At 38.9% G+C, this 21,726-nt stretch overlaps 1 protein-coding gene across 4 annotated transcripts in view; it reads left to right on the plus strand.

Moving 5' to 3' along the window:
- Positions 1-204: 204 nt before the first annotated feature.
- The window catches only part of lrguk (leucine-rich repeats and guanylate kinase domain containing), a 110,995-nt gene continuing 89,473 nt past the window's right edge, over positions 205-21,726 (plus strand). For all 4 annotated transcript variants that reach the window (XM_048553904.1, XM_048553905.1, XM_059654497.1 and 1 more), the window contains exons 1-9: positions 205-615; positions 3,594-3,701; positions 6,185-6,266; positions 8,666-8,766; positions 9,938-10,019; positions 10,924-11,048; positions 13,863-14,006; positions 17,062-17,142; positions 17,694-17,780. In XM_048553904.1, coding sequence (XP_048409861.1) covers positions 304-615; positions 3,594-3,701; positions 6,185-6,266; positions 8,666-8,766; positions 9,938-10,019; positions 10,924-11,048; positions 13,863-14,006; positions 17,062-17,142; positions 17,694-17,780 — 1,122 coding nt within the window. In that variant the 5' untranslated portion in view covers positions 205-303. The remainder of the gene's footprint in view (positions 616-3,593; positions 3,702-6,184; positions 6,267-8,665; positions 8,767-9,937; positions 10,020-10,923; positions 11,049-13,862; positions 14,007-17,061; positions 17,143-17,693; positions 17,781-21,726) is intronic.

The following is a 21,726-nucleotide window of genomic DNA, read 5'->3' on the forward strand; positions in this document are numbered from 1 at the left end:
TATTTTAGCAGTAAATGTTTACAGGTAGCTTCTTCTCCCTGCTCATTGTTTACCGGCAATGGCTTTTTGACTTCCTTCAAGGATCCTTCCCAAGTTACAGTGTGTGCGCATGTGCAGCGGCGATGCTCTATGGGACTTGTAGTTCCAGGCTGTCCACAACTTCCATGAGGCACCGCGGGGCCGACCGTCTCTTAGTAACCGCTTTGACAACAAGATGGCGGTAGTTGGAGTGAGGGCTGAGAGTGGATAAACTTTGCTGTTTGCAACCGGGAGAAGAGGGTTCACGCGCTCTTGTCGTTCGAGATGATGGAGGTGGCGGCGACGATTAGTGAGGGCGATATTCTGCTCGACGAGTCAGTGGAGGAGGAAGAGGACGTGCAAGAGCAGGAGGACATGATGTGGCAGATGCTGGAGGAGATGGTGCGGGTGTGCGCTGACGAGGCTCTGGAGGAGGCTGTGCAGGAACTGGCCGAGGAGCTGCTGGACGAGCTGCTGGACGAGGAGAGCAATGGGGTGGTGGAAGACTTCTACCAGGAGCTGCTGGACAGCGCCCTGAGCAGCAGCGAAAGCAGTTGCTTGGAGGAATGCGAGAGCCCAGCGGAGACGGTGTTGCAGGTTTGTAGCCAATGTAACTGGAATAAACCTCCCCTCCCACCACCCAAAGGGATTTTAGTCATTCTAACAAAAGTTAGAATCAGGCATCCAAAGTCTCCCTAAAGAGAATCATCTCAGTAGTCTTATTCCAGAACTTGTATACAAGCATCAGGACTGGACGGACTAGATGCAGGGTGCATGTTCTCCTTGATAATGAAATGTGAGGCTGGATGAACACAGCAGGCCAAGCAGCATCTCAGGAGCACAAAAGCTGACGTTTCAGGCCTAGACCCTTCATCTGATGGGGTCTCTGATGAAGGGTCTAGGCCCGAAACGTCAGCTTTTGTGCTCCTGGGATGCTGCTTGGCCTGCTGTGTTCATCCAGCCTCACATTTTATTATCTTGGAATCTCCAGCATCTGCAGTTCCCATTATCTCTGCATGTTCTCCTTTGGTGTGTTAAGAACTAGGGGGCGTATCTGAGATATTTTCAGATATATCCTCTGGCTTTTAACTTACCAACCATGGGTAGACCATTTAGGACCCAGATGGGGAAAGATTTCATCACTCAAGTGATAGAAAACCTCTCAAGTCCTCTACCACAGGAGGCTGTGGAGGCTAGATTTCTGATTATATTAAGGAGATAGTTTATTTTTAAAATTTAACTTTTTTAAAGGTATCAAGCTACATGGAACTTGTTCATTAGTTGCCTCAGCTTGTTGATAGTGGGAGATTCAGTGTGGTTAGACTATCTCTTGTTAGAGATAGTAAATGTCTGGCACTTGTGTGGCGCAAATGTTATTTGGCACTTATTGGCCCAAGTTTTGATGTTGTTCAGGTCTTGCCATGGACATTGGCTGCTTCAGATCTGGACAGTCGAGAATGATGTTGAACGTGGTGCAACTACCAGGCAACATATATCATTTATGACCTTTATGATGGAAGGAAGATCAATGATGAAGCAGCTAAAGACGGTTTGGCCTAGGACACTATTCTGTGCTGCACTGGTAGCATCCTTACCTATGAGCCAGAAAACACAGGTTCAAGTCCTCTCTGCTTCAGAGAGATGTAATAATGTATCTGAACAGATTGGTAAGAAAATGGCTACCTTGAGGAACTTCTGCTGTAATTTCTGGGGTTGAGTTGATTGACCTCTATCAACCACAATCGTCTTCTGTTCTATTAGGCATGACTTCAACCAACAGACAGTTTTCCCCTGATTCCCAGTAACTCTGGTTTTGCTGGGGCTTGTTGATGTTGTACTTGTTCGAATGTTGCTGTGGTGTAATCATTCTTGGTTTCCTTCTGGAGATCAGCTTGAACTCTTTGAACTAAAGTTGTAATGAAGTTAGGAGCCAAGTAACCCTGGCAGAATCCAGAATGAATGTCAATGTGCAAGTTATTCCTTTGCAAATACTGGTTAATAGCACTGTCAATGATCCCTTCCATCACTTTACTGGTGATTGAGAGTAGATTGATAGGACATTAATTGGCCAGGTTGGATTTTTCATGCTTTCTTTGCATAGGACATAGGAAACTTTACACATTTACCGTTAACATTGTGGTGTTATAGTTGTATTGGAACAGCTTATCAAGGGGTGTGGCTAGTTCTGGTGCAAATGTTTGCAGTACGATTATATGAATTTTATCCGGGCATATAGTCTTTGAAGTATCCAGTGTCTTCAGCCTTTTTTTTGGTATCAAGTGGAATGAATCAAATGGATTGAAGACTGGCATATATACTACGGGAGATTTCAGGTGGAGTTTGGGTTGAGTCATCCATCAGTGCTTCCCACTTAAGTTCGTTGCTAATGTTTCAATTTTTCTACTTTTATCAGAACTGAGTTCCATTTCATTGCAGTAAATTGTTCCAAGGGAATTCTGTCATGAATTAGAATTGGGAACCAACAGTGTATTAATGAAAATCGAATGACATTAGATGACGTAAGCACAGTGGCTCAGTGTTTAGCACCTTGTCTCACAACACCAGAGACCTGGGTTTGATTCTACCCTCCGGCAACTGTGTGGAGTTTGCACATTTTCCCGGTGTCTGCTTGGGTTTCCTGTGGGTGCACTGTTTTCCTCCCACAGTCCAAAAATGGATCAGGTGGATTGGCCATGCTAAATTTTCCATAGTGTCCAGGGATGTGCAGGCTCGGTGGATTAGCCATGAGAAATGAGGGGTACAGGGATGGTAGGGGTGTGCGTCTGGGTGGAATGTGGTTTGCAGGGTCAATGGAGACTTGGTGGGCTGAATGGCCTGCATCCAAGCTGTAGGGATTCTACGTTCTCTGTTCTAATTGAACTATGGATTTGAGCTATGTTATGGCTTGGTGATAGTAATTCAAAATCTGAGCTGAGCAAGCCTGTTGTACGCCACGGTACCTGAAATGACTGAGCAATCAAATTTGTAAATTAAAAGATCTTGAAGGGATAGACCTGTTCCTAAGCCTGTTGATCAGTCGGTGTCCCAGCATGTAGTATAAGCTGGACATGCATCTTGAGTTAAAAAGAAAACTTAAGCCATTTCCATTGAACTAGCAAGACGAGGAGAATAATAGAAGTGAAAGTTTTGACTATGAAAAGTGAAATTTACCACAAGTTAGCAATGGGCTCAGTTTCCCCATGCTGGTAAGACGTTTGATACACAATTGTGAGTTCCTAATTTTCATGCCTTGCTGGCCTATGCTAAATATTTTTGGACTGTGGAAAGTATGTCTGCTGCCCCAGATGAATGGAAACTATATTTTGCAGATTTCGCAATGTACCATTCTGCTTATGCATTGAGATGGGTTCTTTCAGCTTTTGTTTTGGTACACTACACCTGACACCTTGAATACTTTTCTCTTGACTGTCTTACATTCACATTTAGCATAACACTATCACAGCACAGCTGAGATTGACTGGTGCATTTATTTGTGAATTGTTAGAACAGATGGCTTTATTTAGTGTGTGTTAAGAAAATGCTTGAAACTTTTAACAAGTAGTCTTGTTTTGCAGGAAGAATTTGATAGTGTACTAACAGAAGATGTACTAGCGAAAGGTCTATCAAACCTGAGACATTCAGCAACTGGATTAGAACAGACCTATCTTCATCTCTCCCTTCCTGTAAGTTTGGCAGTGCAAGATGTTACTGAAAATGCTATTGGCTAATGGTATCCAAATATGAATTCTAACTATTGATGAACTGAATATTTGTTGAGTCATAAACTACCACTTCTCATGGGATTATGATAACATGATATTGTGCTTTGGATACTGACATTGCAAATGCCCAGTCAGATTAATAACCACTTTTTAGGGCACTGGGAGTATTTAGATCTGTTTTCATCCATTCATCTCAGCCAGAGAACAGAGCTGGAAATTTCTGCTATTGAATTCTCATTTGGGTCATAAAAGCGTGAATACATCCATTCGCTCACTTCAATCCCTTGCAATGTTGCATTTTAAATCACTGCTGGTATTGCACATTTACACACAGGATCTCTTCATTACTGGTGTGAATCTTTTAATAAATACTGCTTTACGGAAGAACTTGCAATTTTCTTCATCATTATGCATTGCATTTGCAGTATGCTAACCTTGCATTAAAGGTCACCAAGTCTCTCACTTGTCAGGAACTGCGTTCTTAATTGCAGAATTGTTCCCTCATGATAGAGGATATTGCTCTTGCAGGCTCTGCAGACTCAGTTTCAACAAGGAGACACTCGTAGAGCTGTTCCATCTGCTTTAAGCCAAGTCTGATCATAGGAATGGCAATATAACCATGATCGAGATGAGCATGGCACTCAACCCTTATACATCTGACACCTTTCAACTCATAGACTGTATTATTGTCAATTTGCTTATTTCACAAATACAGCATTGTCGAGGAGCGAAAACACTTTAATTTCTTTCCCATAGAGCTGAGTGCAATGATGACATAGCTTCCTAATTCATTGCTTTGTGAGATTTTATCAGAAACTTCCCTCAACTGTGATAATGATAGATTGTGAGATCACTCATGCAGTGCTAATCCTGTAATGGTGCTCCTCAGAGTACATAAACAGAATGAGACCACAAGCAGATAGTTTTGACTTCCTATTTTTGAAGAGAGGGAGATTTAAATGCTTTTACCTTTCCAAATTGCTTTATTGTTTCAATGAATTTATTCACTCTTTATGCACATTCGTGTCTATGCTTAACAATCCCAAAGGACATTTGACATCTCCCAAAGATGTCCTGGGCCATAACCAGAAAAGGATATTTTACTTTTCCAAAAGGGTACATCCTCTCCAAAGAATTCCAGTAAGTTTATATATACTCCTACTGGGTCTAATATGTGAAGCAGATTGGAAGGAAGCAATGATGTAGTGGTAATGTCACTAGACTAGGTTCTTGTGACATGGAATTGAATCTTGCCATGGCAGATGGTGAAATTTGAATTCAGTAACAAAATTGGAATTAATAAATAACTAATAGCAACCATGTAACCATTGTCAAATGTTGTGAGAACCCGTCTGGTTCAATAATATCTTTTAGGGAAGTAAATCTATGATCCTTACTTGGCCTGGCCTGTGTGTAACATCAGACCTACAGCAATATGGTCAACTCTTGACTGCCCTCTGAGCAATAAATAAAGGTCTAGCCAGCGACGCTCGTGTTCCATGACATAAATAAAAAATGATATTCCCATTCATCAGATTAGTCTGAAATTAGCTTCAGTTTTGTATGTAGAGTTGTGACCATGAAACTTACGTGTACAATGTGTGACCTACTGTGAAATCAGTTGGGATCCAGGTTCAGGATGGGACTTTTGAATTTGACACGAGTGCTATTTTATCTAAGTTTCAGATGCTCTCTTTTCTGTGCATAAAATCAGACCTAAGAGTGTAATGGAGGCAACTACATTTGAAGGATTCAAGAGAGAATTGGATTATTATCAGTAAAGGAAGATCTGCAGCTCTGCAAGGAGAAGGCAGCGGAATGACATTAGGTGAATTGTTTGTTTCAGATAGCCAGCACAAACATAACAGGAGCAGTAGCTTCCTTCTATGCTGCAATCATTCTGTGGTTCAATAGTTGGTGTTCTATTATATTATTCTCAATAATGAGAAATGCAATCTGAACAAATACCAGATAAATTGGAAACAATTCAATCATGCATTAGTGATATTAGTGTAATTTTGCCCAATTTTTCCCATCTGTACTGGTCTATTCCATTTTCCATCTATTCACATCCTCAGCAAATAACCTTTTGAAAATGATTTGTTAACAGTAGGAGTAAATGTGCTGGTTGATTCCAGGCTTCTAAAAACAGCAGCGGAACGAGCTGTCACTGAATGTCAGATGGATTCAGGTGGCCCTGTACCCCTTTATCCTGGTTCCAAAGGAGACCTGACAACTGATTTAGTCACATCTGGCATAGCTGTAAATCTGAGTGAAGGAGGTATACCAAGCTAAAATTAAAAACCTGGGAAAATTGTTAGACAAATCCTGACAAAGCTTACAAGGGTTAGATTTCAGATCAGTTTTTTCTGAGATATGAGTGCATTATTATTTCACCTTATCCAGTGTTTCTGTGCAATTAAGTCCTCTTTTCTGTTTTTCAGAATTGCAAACTACGTGACATCTCTATTCTTTATGATTACATTCACCTCCAGAAGTTGGAACTCCCTTATAATAAACTAAGAGGTATAAATATTTAGATTAGTATACTGGAAGTATTTTCACAATGGATCAAAAAAAAATTTGCAGGAACACAGTGAAGTCATTAACCTACACCAACCTAATACTGTATCCTAGATTCACTGTGAACGTAAGTGGTAAGTTGACCTCTAACAATAATGCAGTATCACCTCTAATAATATTCTAGTAGGTCTTCTGACGTGTGGTATATGACTCACGGGGAATTTCATATTGTCAGGGATAGAATGTCTGATGATAAGCTGCCACTGCACATTGAGAGCTGAGTATTGTTTATCAGTGGATTATAGCGTAGCCATTGAAGAATGGGCTAGTGAAGCAGTGGAAACAAGGCATAACTTGTTAAACACTAGAGGCTAAAATGTTGGTTAGATAAAATCCTAGCATATACTTATACCAGTCAGTCTTGAGTTATGACTGTTACATCACAAAACTCCAATTCTGACTGATTACTTGATCCTCGTATATACTCACCCAGGTAGCCTTTTATTTTTACCATAAAATCATCATCCAGGCAAACCTGGTCTGGAGTCACATGTAGGCCAGACCAGGGCAATGTCTCCAATGAAATAATATCTTTACTTAAATAAGGGGACCAAAAGTGTTCATGTTACTCCAGATGTGGACTTAATTGCATTTTGCATAGATGTAGTAAAACTTCCCTTCTGTTGTACTCCAGCCTGTTTGAAATAAGGGCCAACAGATGCCAGTGTAATAGTTTTGTGGTCACTTTTACCATTATTACCACTTAAAAATCTGAATTCAAGTACCTAACCAACCAAGGTGGGATTTTAACTCATACTTGTGCATTAAACTACCTGTTCATGAAATTAGTGAAAACGTTTAAAATATGTAAATGATACTGAGGAGAAAGGGCCATTTCTCTAATAAGCATTGGTAAATAATTAAACATCTGTAATAAAAAAATTAAAATGCAGAAAAAAAATGGAAGCAACAACTCAAATGTTATAGAAATGAATTTCTGGGTTTAGATTTGCTAACATTCTACAGTTAATATTACACCAACTACCGGTGTGATTTCAAAATATCAGGTGCAGTCAAGCAAGTAGAAACTACATTTTTTTGCTCCTTCCCATCTCACTTCCACGTTTTCCTTTGGTCCATTAGTTACTGAAAGACATTTATATTTTATAGAAAAAAAGGATTTAAAAATTTTTTTTTTCCATGACCTATGTATTAATGAAACTGAAGAACAAATTGTCAAGAGTGTTACTTAATATTCTGAAACTGATTACTGTGCTTTGAACTATAAGTTTTACAATTGTTATGGACCAGACTAAGCCAGACTCCATCAAATCATTTTAAGAAGGTAGCCTGAACCCTAACTTTTTTTATTTTAAAGGCACATGTGACGCGTGTGTTGCAACTGGTTAAACCACTTGGCTTTAAGCAAAACAAAATTTATTTAAACGCTACCGTTGAAACAGAACAAAAGAAAGCAGAATTTAGAGTAACTTCACTCTTAGAAAACCTAATCAACCCAATACAGCAACTTTTTTCATTCATTCACAGGCTGAGGGTGTTGCTGGCTAGGAAGCATTTATTGCCCATCCCTAATTGCCGAGAGGGTAGTTATGAGTCAACCACGTTGCTGTGGGTCCAGAGTCACATGTAGGCCAGACCAGGTAAAGATGGCAGTTTCCTTCCCTAAAGGACATTAGTGAACCAGATGGGTTTTTCCAACAATTGGCAATGGATTCATGGTCGTCATTAGACTGCCAATTCCAGATATTTTATTGAATTCAAATTCCACCATCTGCCATGGTGGGATTTGAACCCTGGTCCCCAGAACATTGTCTGGGTTTCTGAATTAGTAGTCCAGCAATAATACCACTAGGCTCTCGCCTTCCCCTAACTAATTAATTGTTCCAATATAATAACATCCCAGAAATACACTTGGCAAAAAGGTAAATTCAAACAAAGATTCTTACAAGCAGAAGGGAACAACATCCAGAGAGAGATTTCAGAGAAAGTCAGTTAGGAATCCTTTATTGAAGCTTGCAACCCTTGTGGTACTCAAAACATCTGTGACTGCTACAGCTAAAAAAAGTACTGGCGAACTGGCCACTGTGTTAAACTGTTATTCCCTAGACTCTTTGTTACCTCTGCCTTTACACTTCAAAATAGCCAAGGACAAAATAACCTGTTTAAAGTGACAGCATCATTACACAATTAAACTATGGCTTAGATACATTTTGACAAGATCAGCTTTCATTTTCAGGAAATTTGAAAGTAAACCACAATAAAACAAAATAAGCCCCAATGAAATGTATTTTAATATATTGCATTTCAGTTAATTGTGAACATTATTATTCAAGTAGCTTGACTTCTCAGTTGCAATTGAACATTACTTTTATGATTTATAGATTTGCATTGCATTAGTTGCATGCCCTACCTGCTGCAGCTGGATGCCTCACACAATGAATTGAACTCACTGGCTGATCTAAAACTACCCAAAAATATAAAGGTAATTCATTGAGTGGCTTTCAAACAAATTAAAGTCTTACTTACTCAATGTTCAGTTTGGGACAAGATTCTATGCAAGGATTGAGGCAAGATAAATAATGTAAAACAAAGGAGGTATGAATGAATTAGATAAGGAAAGTATTGATTATGTGTTGTTAATTTATCAGAGTACTACTTTTATATAAGTATGGAAAGTAATCTTAAGATACATTAATATATTTGTTTGACAGAGTTTATGTTTGTGTTAGCTTAACCTCAAGGAGCTTCAAGAACCAGATGTACATATTTAGAAATAGTGGACAGAACATTTGATTTTCTGATATGCACATCTGAATTGGTAACATTGTCTGAGTAGCAAGCTCTGATTATTTTGTACTTTAGAATATTGAACTTTAAAGAATGATGTTAAAGCCTAATGACACCAGAAGAGTGCTTGAAGGAGTACAGCTTTAATCCAATTCCTATCCTTCAGTCCAATATAACTGCAGCAATAATAAAGTTTCAAACCAAGAATAGTAGAACTTTAAAATTTCATTATTTTGGGCTTGGAATTTGATAATCTTGCTCATATAATTTAAAAAAATGATGAAGGAATGGGTGCAGAATAGAACAGAACTGAGAACAGTCATCTTTTTCAAAAGTTGCCATGGTGTTCTCAGTACGCTTACTGTTCAAGAAGCATTTCTTAACTCTTATAAAAGCAAAATGCTGTGGATGCTGGAAAATCTGAAATAAAAACAGAAACTTCTGGAGAAATTCAGCAAGTGTGGCAGCATCTGTGGAGAGAGAAACAGAGTTAATATTTTGAGCCCGATATGACTTTCTTTGAAATAAGAGTCATACTGGACTCAAATGTTAACACTGTTTCCTTCTTCACAGATGCTGCCAGACCTGATGAGGTTTTCTAGCACTTATTGTTTTTATTTCTTAACTCTTGTTCATTTTATTTTTAATTGAGCATTTCCTGTTCTCATTTCATTAGAATTTTGCAATTGTTAAATAGGAATACTGTAAAATTATACATTCTCCATGTTTATTAAATATCTTTTTGCCATTTCAAGCCATGATTAAGCTTTGGTGTCCTGAAATTGTTTGAACTGATGCTGTTTTAGGAAATGGACAGCACCAAGTTATATTTAAGACATACTGACTGTCTTTTTTTTACATTGCAGGAAGTAGATTTTTCCCACAACCAGATATCTAATATGAATGATCTATCAGACTATCAGTTCCTCTTTAAATTGAATTTGGACAGTATCCTTTACATGTTTACGCATTTGCAAAAAAATAGTAAGAATAATTCTTTTCTTGAAATATTTAATTATTTTTCAATTATTAATAGATTGTCTCCTCATTCCAGTTATAAATCTGAATGACAGGGAATTTAAGAAAACTCCATCGTGTGAGGATGGAATTTATAAGTAGGGTGATGCTAAGTGAGTACTAGAGACCAATATCAGGGAAGAAGTTGGGAACAATTATGGTGTATGTTTAAGACACTAAATTTGAAAAAGTGTTCAATTCAGAGGCTTACGAAAATAAGGAAGACATTTTAGGGTCATTGGCTTAGATGCCATTTAGGGAATGGGTAACTGCCAAAGAAAGGCTGGAATAAAGGTAGAAAATTAGATACTTGAATAAGCAGATGCAGGAGGAAAAAGGCAATTGGCCAAATGTTATTGTTGAAGAAAATGAAATCAGAAAATGCTGGCAACTCTCAACAGGTGTCAGCATCTTCGGACAGTGAAACAGAGTTACCATTTTAGCTTAATGACTCTTCAACAAAATATTTCAGTGTTGGCAGGGTTGGTTTGGAGCAAAGAGAAATGTTGCTATGCCACTAAAACATATGGCTATATACTGAAGCACGATATCCACAACATCCAAAAAGTGGTTAGTCTAGCAAATTCAGTGGATTGTAATGAAATGTGGGAAAGATATAAATGAAGAAAATTTTCTCTGTTCTCTGTGGAAAGAAATCCCACTTACAATAGCTGAATATCATAATTCCAAAGCCTACAGTTCCGCTGATCTGCAGTGTGAGTTGAGAAAGAAAATTAAGTGGACTGCAGGATTTACTTAGTTGCAAATTTTTTGGGGGATTTAAATTGTTCATTATATCTGCTGTGTTTTTCTTTGAGTAATTGCTGGTTCACAGATAATCAAATCCAAACAATTGAAGGCTTGAGGAACTGTAAAAGTCTCAGCTACCTCCGCCTAGCAGAAAATAAACTTTCGAAAGTTTGTGGTTTGGACAACTTGCCAATTAAGTTCCTTTGCCTCGTAAGTCATGAATTTATTTAGCTTTGTTTCTTATTTCTTTCACTTTGTCTCTTGCCTAGAGGAATAAGGAGTAAGTTTTAGAGCACTGCCTGTTGTTCCCGACATTTCAGATGTTCCAAAGGTTGGCTGGGAGAGGTCACAAAGTACATAGTGAAAGTAATAAGTATTATTAACAAAACTAAAAATTTGAGAAAATAAAAAAGGGAATAGGTCAAGACCATTGTTCTCGAAAAGTCAATATTTTTTTCCATGTGTCATCCTCACCACATCCTTCAATTCCGTGGGATTGTATGGGACAGATCTAACCCTTGAACCAATATGTATTGTTTGCTTAATTATCCATTATTTTTTATTGTGCACGGCCATCCATTCCTTTTCTCTCTATCAGTGCCAAATGTGCCTTGTGTAAATAAATGAAGTGCAATACTTACAACTACTGATCATTCATGATATTTCTGTGAAGTCAGTTCCCCAAAATCTGAGGTAACATTTTTGATCTCAATTTTTTAATACGGATGGGACATACAATGTCAGTAAGTCTGGGTTGTGGTTGTTGTGGTTATTATTATTATTACCATGAGTTATGCATGCATCCATAAATTATGAAGTGTTGCAGTGTTTGGAGCCTTTTTGATTCCCATAACTTAAATGACTATTCTCTATACTATGATTTTTCCATGGAGGTGGGCATAGCCACTTCAGGACCTCCATTGACCTAGACGTGGTGAGGCAAATCCCACTTTACCCACCTCAGACTAACTGATGGGAGTCAGAAAGCTAAAAGATGCTGTCTGTCGTGCTGGTGGCATTATTAAATCCCACACCCTCTCCACCTCCCAGGCTGGTGGAAATATTAAGTACCACCCATATATATTAAATGTGAAGTACCATCTGGTATGAGAAATATTATTGGAAAAGAAAAATGTTATGTAAGGATTTAATGTATTATTAATTCCTTGATAAAAGTTTTATTTAAAAAATAAAGAAGGTACAACTGTCATGATCACTTTCAGATGATTTGCTTCTTGTTACTACATTCAATATGTTGGAAGCTCAGCTGTCAATCAAAAGTTTTCAAGCCCATGGAGCCCTGTGGCAAATCTCAAGTGCTGTAAAAACCCATTTTACATTCAAATTTTTTCATTGGAAATGGCATTGTGTTAAACAGCCTTCGGAAAGCTGCCACAAATTGCTATATGTTTACTGCAGTAAATGCTGTTAAATAAAGACTCAGATGAGCCTTGATACAGTGATACAGTGACAGGTAAGTACTCATCCTGAGTATTTGCCAGGTAATTGTCCTTTTTTATGCTGAGTGGTTTCATAGGTATTGTTAATCACGTGTTTTTTGCAATGGGACTTTAGATATATTCTGTTTTGTGAGCATGGATATGTAGGAAAGGCATAGCTGTCAGCAAACTTTTTGCACTATCAACCTTTTAAAATCATTGGAATGCTGTGCTAATTAGCTTATTCATGAACCATTAGTGACACATCTTATCATTCAGAATTTCAGCATCATAGATTAATATGGTGCAGAAACAGGCCTTTTGGCTTATCAGCTCCGTGCTGATGTTTTCTCCATGTGAGCAACCAGATCTTCCACTCCCCTGCCTGTTTTACTCCTTTTCAATATTACTCTTTTTCAAGCAGCAGTCTAATTCTATAAGAACAAATCCTGGACTCAAGTTTATCATGAAGTTTCATGTTTTAACTGTAAAGACAATTTAGTCAATTCTTGTTGTGCTTATTTTGAATTTGATCTTCCTCATTACAATGTCGCACAGTGAAACCATATGTAGTATTGACTTTATTTATAGCTACCTTGAAATTCGGAAGGCGTCTTTCAGTTTATCATTAACCTTCAAGCTTCAGTGAAAAAATGCACTGACTTCTCAAAAGAAAAAAAGATTACAGTTGCTGGAAATCTGACATTAAAGCAGAAAGCTGACAGAGCTGCTGAAAATTTACAGAATTTTCTGTTTTCATTTTTGACTTCCCAAATCTTTCATCCTAACAATTTATTTTCAGAACATTTCTAGTAGTATCTCTGAACCTCTTGCACCTGCTCAATTCCCTTCCAAGCCTTCCTAAATTTAACATCTCCAATCAACACTCAGTGCATTGTTTGTTTAAGATCTTAACATGGTCAGCAGTATCTTTTTACTTTTATAATCAATGCCTACAGATTGGAAACTAGGGATTCAGTTTGCTTTTTTAATATCTGATTATTCGTGTATTTAATTGCAATCATATATTCACACACAGATTCGACTGTTCCTCTGCTCCATCAAGAACCTAATCATAAATTAGATAGTGATGTATCAGATTGAAAAAGAATTGAGCTAATTGTTGCTTTTTTTAAAAACATTTTTTGGTTTCTTAGTATTGCTATGATGTTTAAAAATAATGCTAAATGTAACTGTGCAACTGAGTACCTGATAAGTCGCAAAAATACGTATATAAAAGGAAGGGATAATAGGAACTGCAGATGTTGGAGGATCTGAGATAACAAGTGTAGAGCTAGATGAACACAGCAGGCCAAGCAGCATCAGAGGAGCAGGAAAGCTGACATTCCAGGCCTAGACCCTTCTTTGGAAATGACCCTTCAGTTTCTGAAGAAGGGCCTATGCCCGAAACGTCAGCTTTCCTGCTCCTCTGATGCCGCTTGGCCGGCCGTGTTCATCCAGCTCTACACCTTGTTATCTCACATAAAAGGAAACTTGATTTTCTATTCTCCCCTGAAATTATCAACAACAAATTATCTCCGGGTGTGAAATAGTTTTCTCTCTTACATTTATAATTTATTCACAGCAAGGTAACAAGATCACAGATGTGAAGGGACTGGAAAAACTGAAATGTCTGCGCAAGCTTGATTTGTCAAACAATAAAATAGAATCTTTGAGAGGTTTGGCAGACCATGACCTTCTGGAAACAATCAATCTGCAGAACAATCAGGTATGAACCTACGCATGGTATGCAATATATGTGACAAATTCAAGGTTTACTGAATTCCACTACAATCTGGCCAGTGAATGAGTTCCTTTCATGGTACCTACAGAATGAAAATGTGTTTAAAATAGGTACATTGTAACTGACCTAATAGCTTGGTAAATAGGATGGAGTTTTTTTTGAGGATGTAACAAGTAGAATAGGTAAGAGAGAACAATGGATGTGTTATTTGGATTTTTCAAAAGGCTTTTGATAAGGTCCCTCATAAGAAGTTAGTGGAAAAAATTAAGCCACATGAGATAGGGAATAATGTGGATCAATAATGGGTTGGCAGACTGGAATCAGAAAGCAGGAATAAATGGTTCTTTTCTGAGTGGCAGGGAGTATCTGGTGGAGTATGACAAGTATCAATGCTTGGGGACCAATGATTCATAACATATATAAATGACTTGAAGGAGGGAACCAGATGCAACATTTCTGAGTGAGTTCATGACACAAAACTGGGCAGTATTGAGAATTGTGGGGAGGAGGCAAGGGTGATTTAAACACTTCAAGTGAGTGGGCAAACACATGGCAGATATAGCACAACATGGCTAACTGCGAAGTTATACACTTTGGTATGAAAAACAGAAAAGAAGAGGGTTATTTAAATTGTGATTCCAAAACCTCACTTTTCTTCTGCATGAAGAAAGCCCTCTTCATCTCAGTCTTAATGGCATGCCTTTTATTTCGAGATTACATCCCTTGTAATATGATCCCAGCTGATGTTATTATGGGACAAGCTGGAATCCCAACCAGTTCCCAATCTGGAATCTGGCTAGATAGTTTTTTTTTTTGGTTTTAATGAGTTGATCTCTTACTGAAAACTTGGCATAGAGTATTAGAGATTTGGTTGTAATAATAAAACTAGCAGTTATTAAGTAAAAGAAATGAAGATAAAATATAATAGACTAAACTAATTACAAATAATGTGCCTTTAAAAAATTAGAAACACACAGTAGAAACATATTGCCAGTAATGTCAAAACACTCGCTTGACAGTACTGAAAAACATTCCTTATACAGTATTCAAGATTTTAACTTAAATTGAGGTGTTAGGAAAAAAACATTAACCTTTAGCTTCCAGTCTGAAAAATCTGCATGCTTTTTCCTGGAGTTTGATGTGGAATCTTTTAGTAAGGGGAATCTTTCAATTATTAGTCTTGTTGATAACCAAAAGTGAACTTCAAGCATTGAAACATAGGAAATAAGAGTAGGAGTGAACCATATGGCCACTTACCCTGCTCTGCCATTTAACACGATCATTCTTGATCATTGCCTTAACTCTATGTTTCTGTCCACCTATAATCTTCCTTGATTCAGTGAGATACAACAGAACATAGAACAGTACAGCGCAGAACGGGCTCTTTGGCCCACGACGTTGTGCCAACCTATTATCCTACTAAGATCAAACTACCCTGCATACCCTACATTTTACTATCCACCATGTGCCTACTCAAGAGTCACTTAAAAGCCTCTAAAGTATCTGACTCCACTACCACTGCCGGCAGAGCATTCCACGCACCCACCATTCTCTGTATGAAGAACCTACCTCTGATATCTCCCGTATACCTTCCTTCAGTCACCTTAAAAGTATGCCCCCTCGTAGTAGTCATTTCTGCCCTGGGAAAAAGTTTGACTATCCACTCTATTGTAGCCTCTCAACCTTGTATACCTCTATCAAGTCACCTCTTTTTCTTCGCTCCAATGAAAAAAGCCCCAACTCCCTCAACCTTTCCTCATAAGACCTGCCCTCCAGTCCAGGCAGCATCCTGGTGAATCTCTTCTGCACCCTCTCTAAAGCTTCCACATCTTTCCTATAATGAGGTGATCAGAACTGAACACAATATTCCAAGTGTAGTCTAACCAGCGTTTCTTAGAGTTGCAGCATAACCTCGCAGCTCTTAAATTCAATTCCCCTGCCAATGAATCCCAACACACTATACACCTTGTCTACATCCCTATCAACTTGGGTCGCAACTTTGCGGGATCTATGGGCGTGGACCTCAAGATCCCTCCGTTCCTCCACACTGCCAAGAATCCTGCCCATTTATCCTGTATTCTGCATTCAAATTCAACCTTCCAAAATGAATCACTTCACACTTTTATAAATATTCTAAATGACTCAACGTTTCATCATAGAGCCACCCTCTCATCCCAAAGGTCATTCTAGTGAACCCATCTATCTAGTGACTCCATCATACAACTCTCCTGATTACATTCCCTAATATCCTTTTAAACATATAATCTTGGAACTATAGTTACTTTTTGATTCCCCTTCTAATATCACATTACCATTTTATTGCACTTTTCTGCAACAGTTGGTGTCCAGATATTCGTTTGGCAGGATTGGGTCAGAATAAAGGCCAGCAACAAAAGTAAGACACCAACATCCTACATGATGATGTCCCACTTCTGATCCTCACCCTGCTCGTTTTCATAAGGTTGGGGTCGGAACTGGGGTACGGGAGCAATGACATTTTAATTACACTGACATTCCCTCTGTTCTCTACTAACATGTCTCTGTGCCCTGACTAATTTGAAAATTCAGATGCTTTCTTTTTTTTTAAACCACGTGCAAATGAGTCAGACCAGAATATGACTTGCATACCTGATGTTCCATCTCCAGTCAGGCTGCAATCACTAATTGAATGCCAATCCTGACTCCTCATCAATTAATCCATCACCTCAATCAAAATCAGAAGTTTTATTTGCTTATCATCAGGGTTAGGTTATCACTCGGAATCTTTCTGCATCAGCCTCAGCAAAAATCCAGCCCTTGATGTAATGTTCAATCAGTTTGCACCTCTTCCTGTAATTTCTCAGTGACTTAGGGAGGATCAGACCATTCTTCTGTTAAATTGCCACCAATAAAATTGGTTTGACATTTTCTTAACCTACAGTTGCTGATGAATGCTTACAGTGAACAGTGAAGTATTGATAGTTTGTTAAGACGTCCAGTGCCATATAAAGATATTTTAAAATGTCCTTATTGGTTGTATTGACTTATGTTTTATTGTCAGGTCAGAGAACTGAATGAAATTAAACACTTGCAAAACCTTGGACTTCTACGGGTTTTGAATCTTCTGTGGAACCCAATACAGGTACTGGAAAGCAGGTGGGAAGTTTTATAGATGGGTTTGGAAGAGATGTGCATATGTTTCAGGAAAATAAGATGGAATTCAACAGAAAAGCTTCCTTTGGAAGCCACATGACTGTTCAAATTAGGTGCCTCCAACACCCCATTGCACCCATATTCCTACTCCACAAATGTTAATCAACTCTTCTATCTGTTCCGACTAGCAACCTTTTAATGAATGACCATCAGTTAAGAATGTCAGTAAATTATCATGCTCTAAAAACATCCCAGCCAAGCCTGTTTCTTTTTCCTCTAATACTTATAGAACATTCACTTCCCACCAGGATCACTCGGCAGCAACCAAAACAATTTTGCTGTGAATGTGTCATTTCTTTCCCATGATCAAATGAAACTTTTTCAATCATCCTTCCCAAAAAAATATTCAAAGGTAGAAATTGAGGCATTAAAGGATCCCATATGGCAAACACATGGCTGTGCATTCAGTCAATTGAAGTATTTTTCAATGAAATTATTAAAAAGCTAGTTCTTTCTAACTTGCTTTGATTTTCCTGATAGGAACACCCAGATTATTTATACTGGATTCTTTACATGGTGCAGAAACTGACTGAGCTGGATCTTAAGAAAGTGAAATCAGCTGATAAGGTAAATTGAATAATTCCTTAAAACTATTTTTAATTATATACTGACTGGATCAAGTAAGTATACTGATAGGATCAAGTAAAGCTCACATCATGAAATGCAACTTTATAGATCTGTGGTAAAATAGTTGTTTAAAATGTGTTATGTGACATCAGTTTACTTGTATAAAATGTGCTGTAACTTTTACATGCTTAACTTGCTTGGACAGTGTTCATTTATTTTCAGGTTTTGAATACTAATTTATAAGCATCTAAACAACAAGAAATGTACAGAGTGAACATTCTTTAAATATTATGGGCAGAATTCTTCCTCCTGTACTTAACGAGAACTATTATTTACTACAAATAAATCAATTCTAATCACTGTTAAACAACCATGAACTGTCAATATGTGGCTGTGCTAGTGAAGTCTAATTCCCTTTTAAAAGCCAGACAGACAGACAGACACATACACACGCACATGAATAAAAAGATATTGATTTTAAGAGTTGATGGAAAATAAAACTGGGGAACACAATTCAATAGCACCAAACTACATGCTTCACAGATGATCCTTTTGCTTGCCAGGATCTTCTATTTTTCAATCTCCTTTCCTCAAGTTTATTCACTTCTTCACAGTAAGCACAGAGTAATTGGTACACTACAAATTCTCTTAGTTACAAGTTAAAAAGGCACAGCTTACAGCATTGGTGTGAGAGGATGACTGGGTTTCTTCAAACTTTGGGTGTTTTCACCACAGAGCTGGGGAAGAAAGTCTCTCTCAGTTTCTCAATTTGTCTTTCCTCAGCCTGAAGGCCCCTCTCTGTGTCATTCGACAGAATCTTATGTTTTTTTGGTGTGAGTTGTGTCAAGTTTTGTAGAGGGATTTCTGACATGAGGCCTAGCAAGATTTCTTGCTGCATATTGTCAAATTTGCCTCATTAACTACCTAGTCTGTCTCTGTCACACCCTTGCGTCCGATTCTAGCCCCATCTTACCCCTTGCTACTCCAGGAACAATTTGCCAGTCAGCAGATGTCTACAAAAAGACTGGCAGGCCTTGCACATCCTCAGTCTTTAAAAAACGGCTATGAACCTGGATGAGCAGTGGCATTATGAAGCTTCCCTGCTCAGTTATGGATGTTTCCAAAAGATGTCATAGAAGGGGAAAATGGCACTACGATTCCTAGATAGCGAAGCAGAGGTCAACCTGGTCTGAGGTCACCACCCATGTCAGTGCCGTCTTCATGATCTGGAGGAATGGCTAACAATGCCACAAGAAGATCAATGACCTTCTCCCCTACACCAGGGTAAGTGCCACCCTTCTCCCTCTGCTACCTCATGGTCACTTTATCTTTATCTTTGCTGTGCACCCTATTCCCACCAAGGTTCATGGTTCACCACTCACACGTTGTGAGGCAACATGTACCCTCGCTCATACTGACCAACACCCCACCCAGACCCACCCCAAACCTCCCACATTACTAACTCTGCATGCAGTCTGCACACATGCACTCACTTAGGACACTTCACCTTTCTTCCACATACACCAACTCTAACAGATGTGTCACCCACTGTTATCTCACTGAATCCACCCCTTTCTCTCATTTCTGAAAAAAATAGCCAATAACTGGGCAGAGAGAGTCCGTACAGGTGGAGGGGTTCCCAAAGTTAGATGTCAAGGAGAACTGAAGGATGCCCCTTGCACAGCAAGAATAGACCACTCTTGCAGAGGTGCCAAATCATCCATGTCCTATCAGCTCTTCATTCCACTGCAACTCTTATAGTAAAGCCACAGTGTCATTCATTGGTTATTCCTCCTAATCACTGGCCATGATTCTTCTAGCTTGCAGTATCCACCAGCATCTCCACCACTCCTAGGGGAGCCGGCCATTTCACCACAGAAGTTACTTCCTTGACCTCTGAGGGTGAGAATTCAGAGGCCATAGAGGAAGCAAGGCTGCATCTTCCATCCCATCAGCTCAGATATTGACAATTTGGTGGGAAACTTTAACATAAAAAAGTATGAGATCACAATCTGGTGAGCATGTCAATATTACAACTCTGCAGCTGACTGAAGTAGAAATGGCCTAGATTGCTAATGCTCGGAGGTTTGTTGAAGACCAGGCACCATTTCAGCCCCAAGCAGGAGAAGAGTCTGTGGTGTCTGCATTTGAGGACTTCATCCTCATGTACTAGGAGGAACAGAAGCAGCTGACATATATAGGAGGCAGTGACCTACAATATAGCAGTGAAGCTGCAGCAAGCAGTAAGTCATGTGATTGTCTAGCTGCCCTCATCGCCAGGTTGGCAGATGCTGTGGAGATTTGGCCCAGCTCCCTCAGGATCTACTGGTGAGGTGCAGACACACTTGCAGTCCATGGCCCAGACTCTGGGCCTCAAGACCAAAGTTATGATGACAAAAATGGGAATCCTGGCGAGCACTTTAGGTATCCCTTCCTTAGAACACAAGGCAGTGCCAGGAAGCGCCCAACAACAAAAGAAACAACCTCCTTTGAAGTCTCTTACTCAGGACACTCCAGAGGTGGCTGGGACCTCCACCTCGCTTCCACTCTTCCTGCCCCTCCCTGACTATTGGAGGTTCCCTCTGAGGAGTAAGAGCCTTACAACAATCAACAAGGTGACATGGTTGCTATTAGGTTAGCTTTTAAATCCCAGATATTTGTTCAGTTAAAGTTTCACATCTACTGTGGTGTGATTTGAACCCATGCTCACAGGACATTAATCCAGGATTATTAGTCCAGTGACTTTAACTGTACCCCAACCCTTGAATTCAGGGTCTTCACCAAATTATATTTTCATCCCAGATTTTCAAAACGATATCTGCTCAGCTACGTGGTAATTTGTTGCACTGGCTAACTTATAGTAAGATATTCTTTTACAAAATATTGGCTGTGTATCAATTACTTGAGTTGAACAGGTTGTAATTTATTTTATATGTTAGATTTCTATAGAAAAAACAGATAAAATTGCTTACTGACACAGGTTAACTGAAATTTTTGTACGCACTCACTCTTCAAATTTCAACCTTAAACTGACAAAATATGATTCCTACAATGGCATGATTGCTTGCAAAACCCTCACACAAAGTATGCCACATGGAGTCTGTAAGTAAATATGAGCGAGATATATTTCTAAAGTATACCAAATAGCTTTCATGTTTTAGTAGTTCCAGAGATATGGATAGTCAGTGAATGTGTAATTGCATAAAGCAATGAGCTTGAATATGTATCTACTGGACTATCAAGAATATGTACTATGATGTCATTACCACTAAGTTTGGAGTGGTTTTAATGCTTTTTATCTGTTGGCTTGATGATAGGACAAGCGCATAAAATCCAAAGGGTGGCATCGCACTGCCTGCTTCAACCGATCAGAAATTTTATTGATGCAGTAAAAGAAATGTCAAGCCAGCTAATGGCTTCCGAAGGGTGTATCATCACCATCGCTTGTACTTTACCAGTAGTATTAGAAGGCTGTCACTGTGTGTGTAGACAAAGGGGTGATCTCTCTCCTTGAGCCTCCTGTACCCATCCAAAGCTGCCTTCTCACACAGGGCTCTTCACTTTGCACCACTTAATCTTGAGCTTTGCTGGCATTAATGGTTCCAAGACAGCATTTCCTCTTCAGATAGAGGTAGAAATTTCACCGTGAAAGTGAACTAAAGGGGAGGTACTTCAATACTGCAAGCAGCCACAGTGATCATGGACAGATATTTTAGCCAGAATTGGGAGGGCATAAGCATCAGGAAAGTCTGAACAGACTTTAGAAAAAGAAGGCTGACTGGTAATCTGATAGAGGCCTTTAAGTAATGAAAAGATGTTTTGATACGGTAGATATGTAAAACTGCTTTATAGGAGAAACCAGATGCGACTGTCTAGCTGCCCTCATTGACAGGTTGGCAGATGCCATGAAGATTTGGGTCCAGCCCTCTCAGGATCTATTGGAGAG

The sequence above is a fragment of the Stegostoma tigrinum genome, chromosome 25 (assembly GCF_030684315.1).
Source record: "Stegostoma tigrinum isolate sSteTig4 chromosome 25, sSteTig4.hap1, whole genome shotgun sequence".
Classification (NCBI taxonomy): Eukaryota; Metazoa; Chordata; class Chondrichthyes; order Orectolobiformes; family Stegostomatidae; genus Stegostoma; species Stegostoma tigrinum.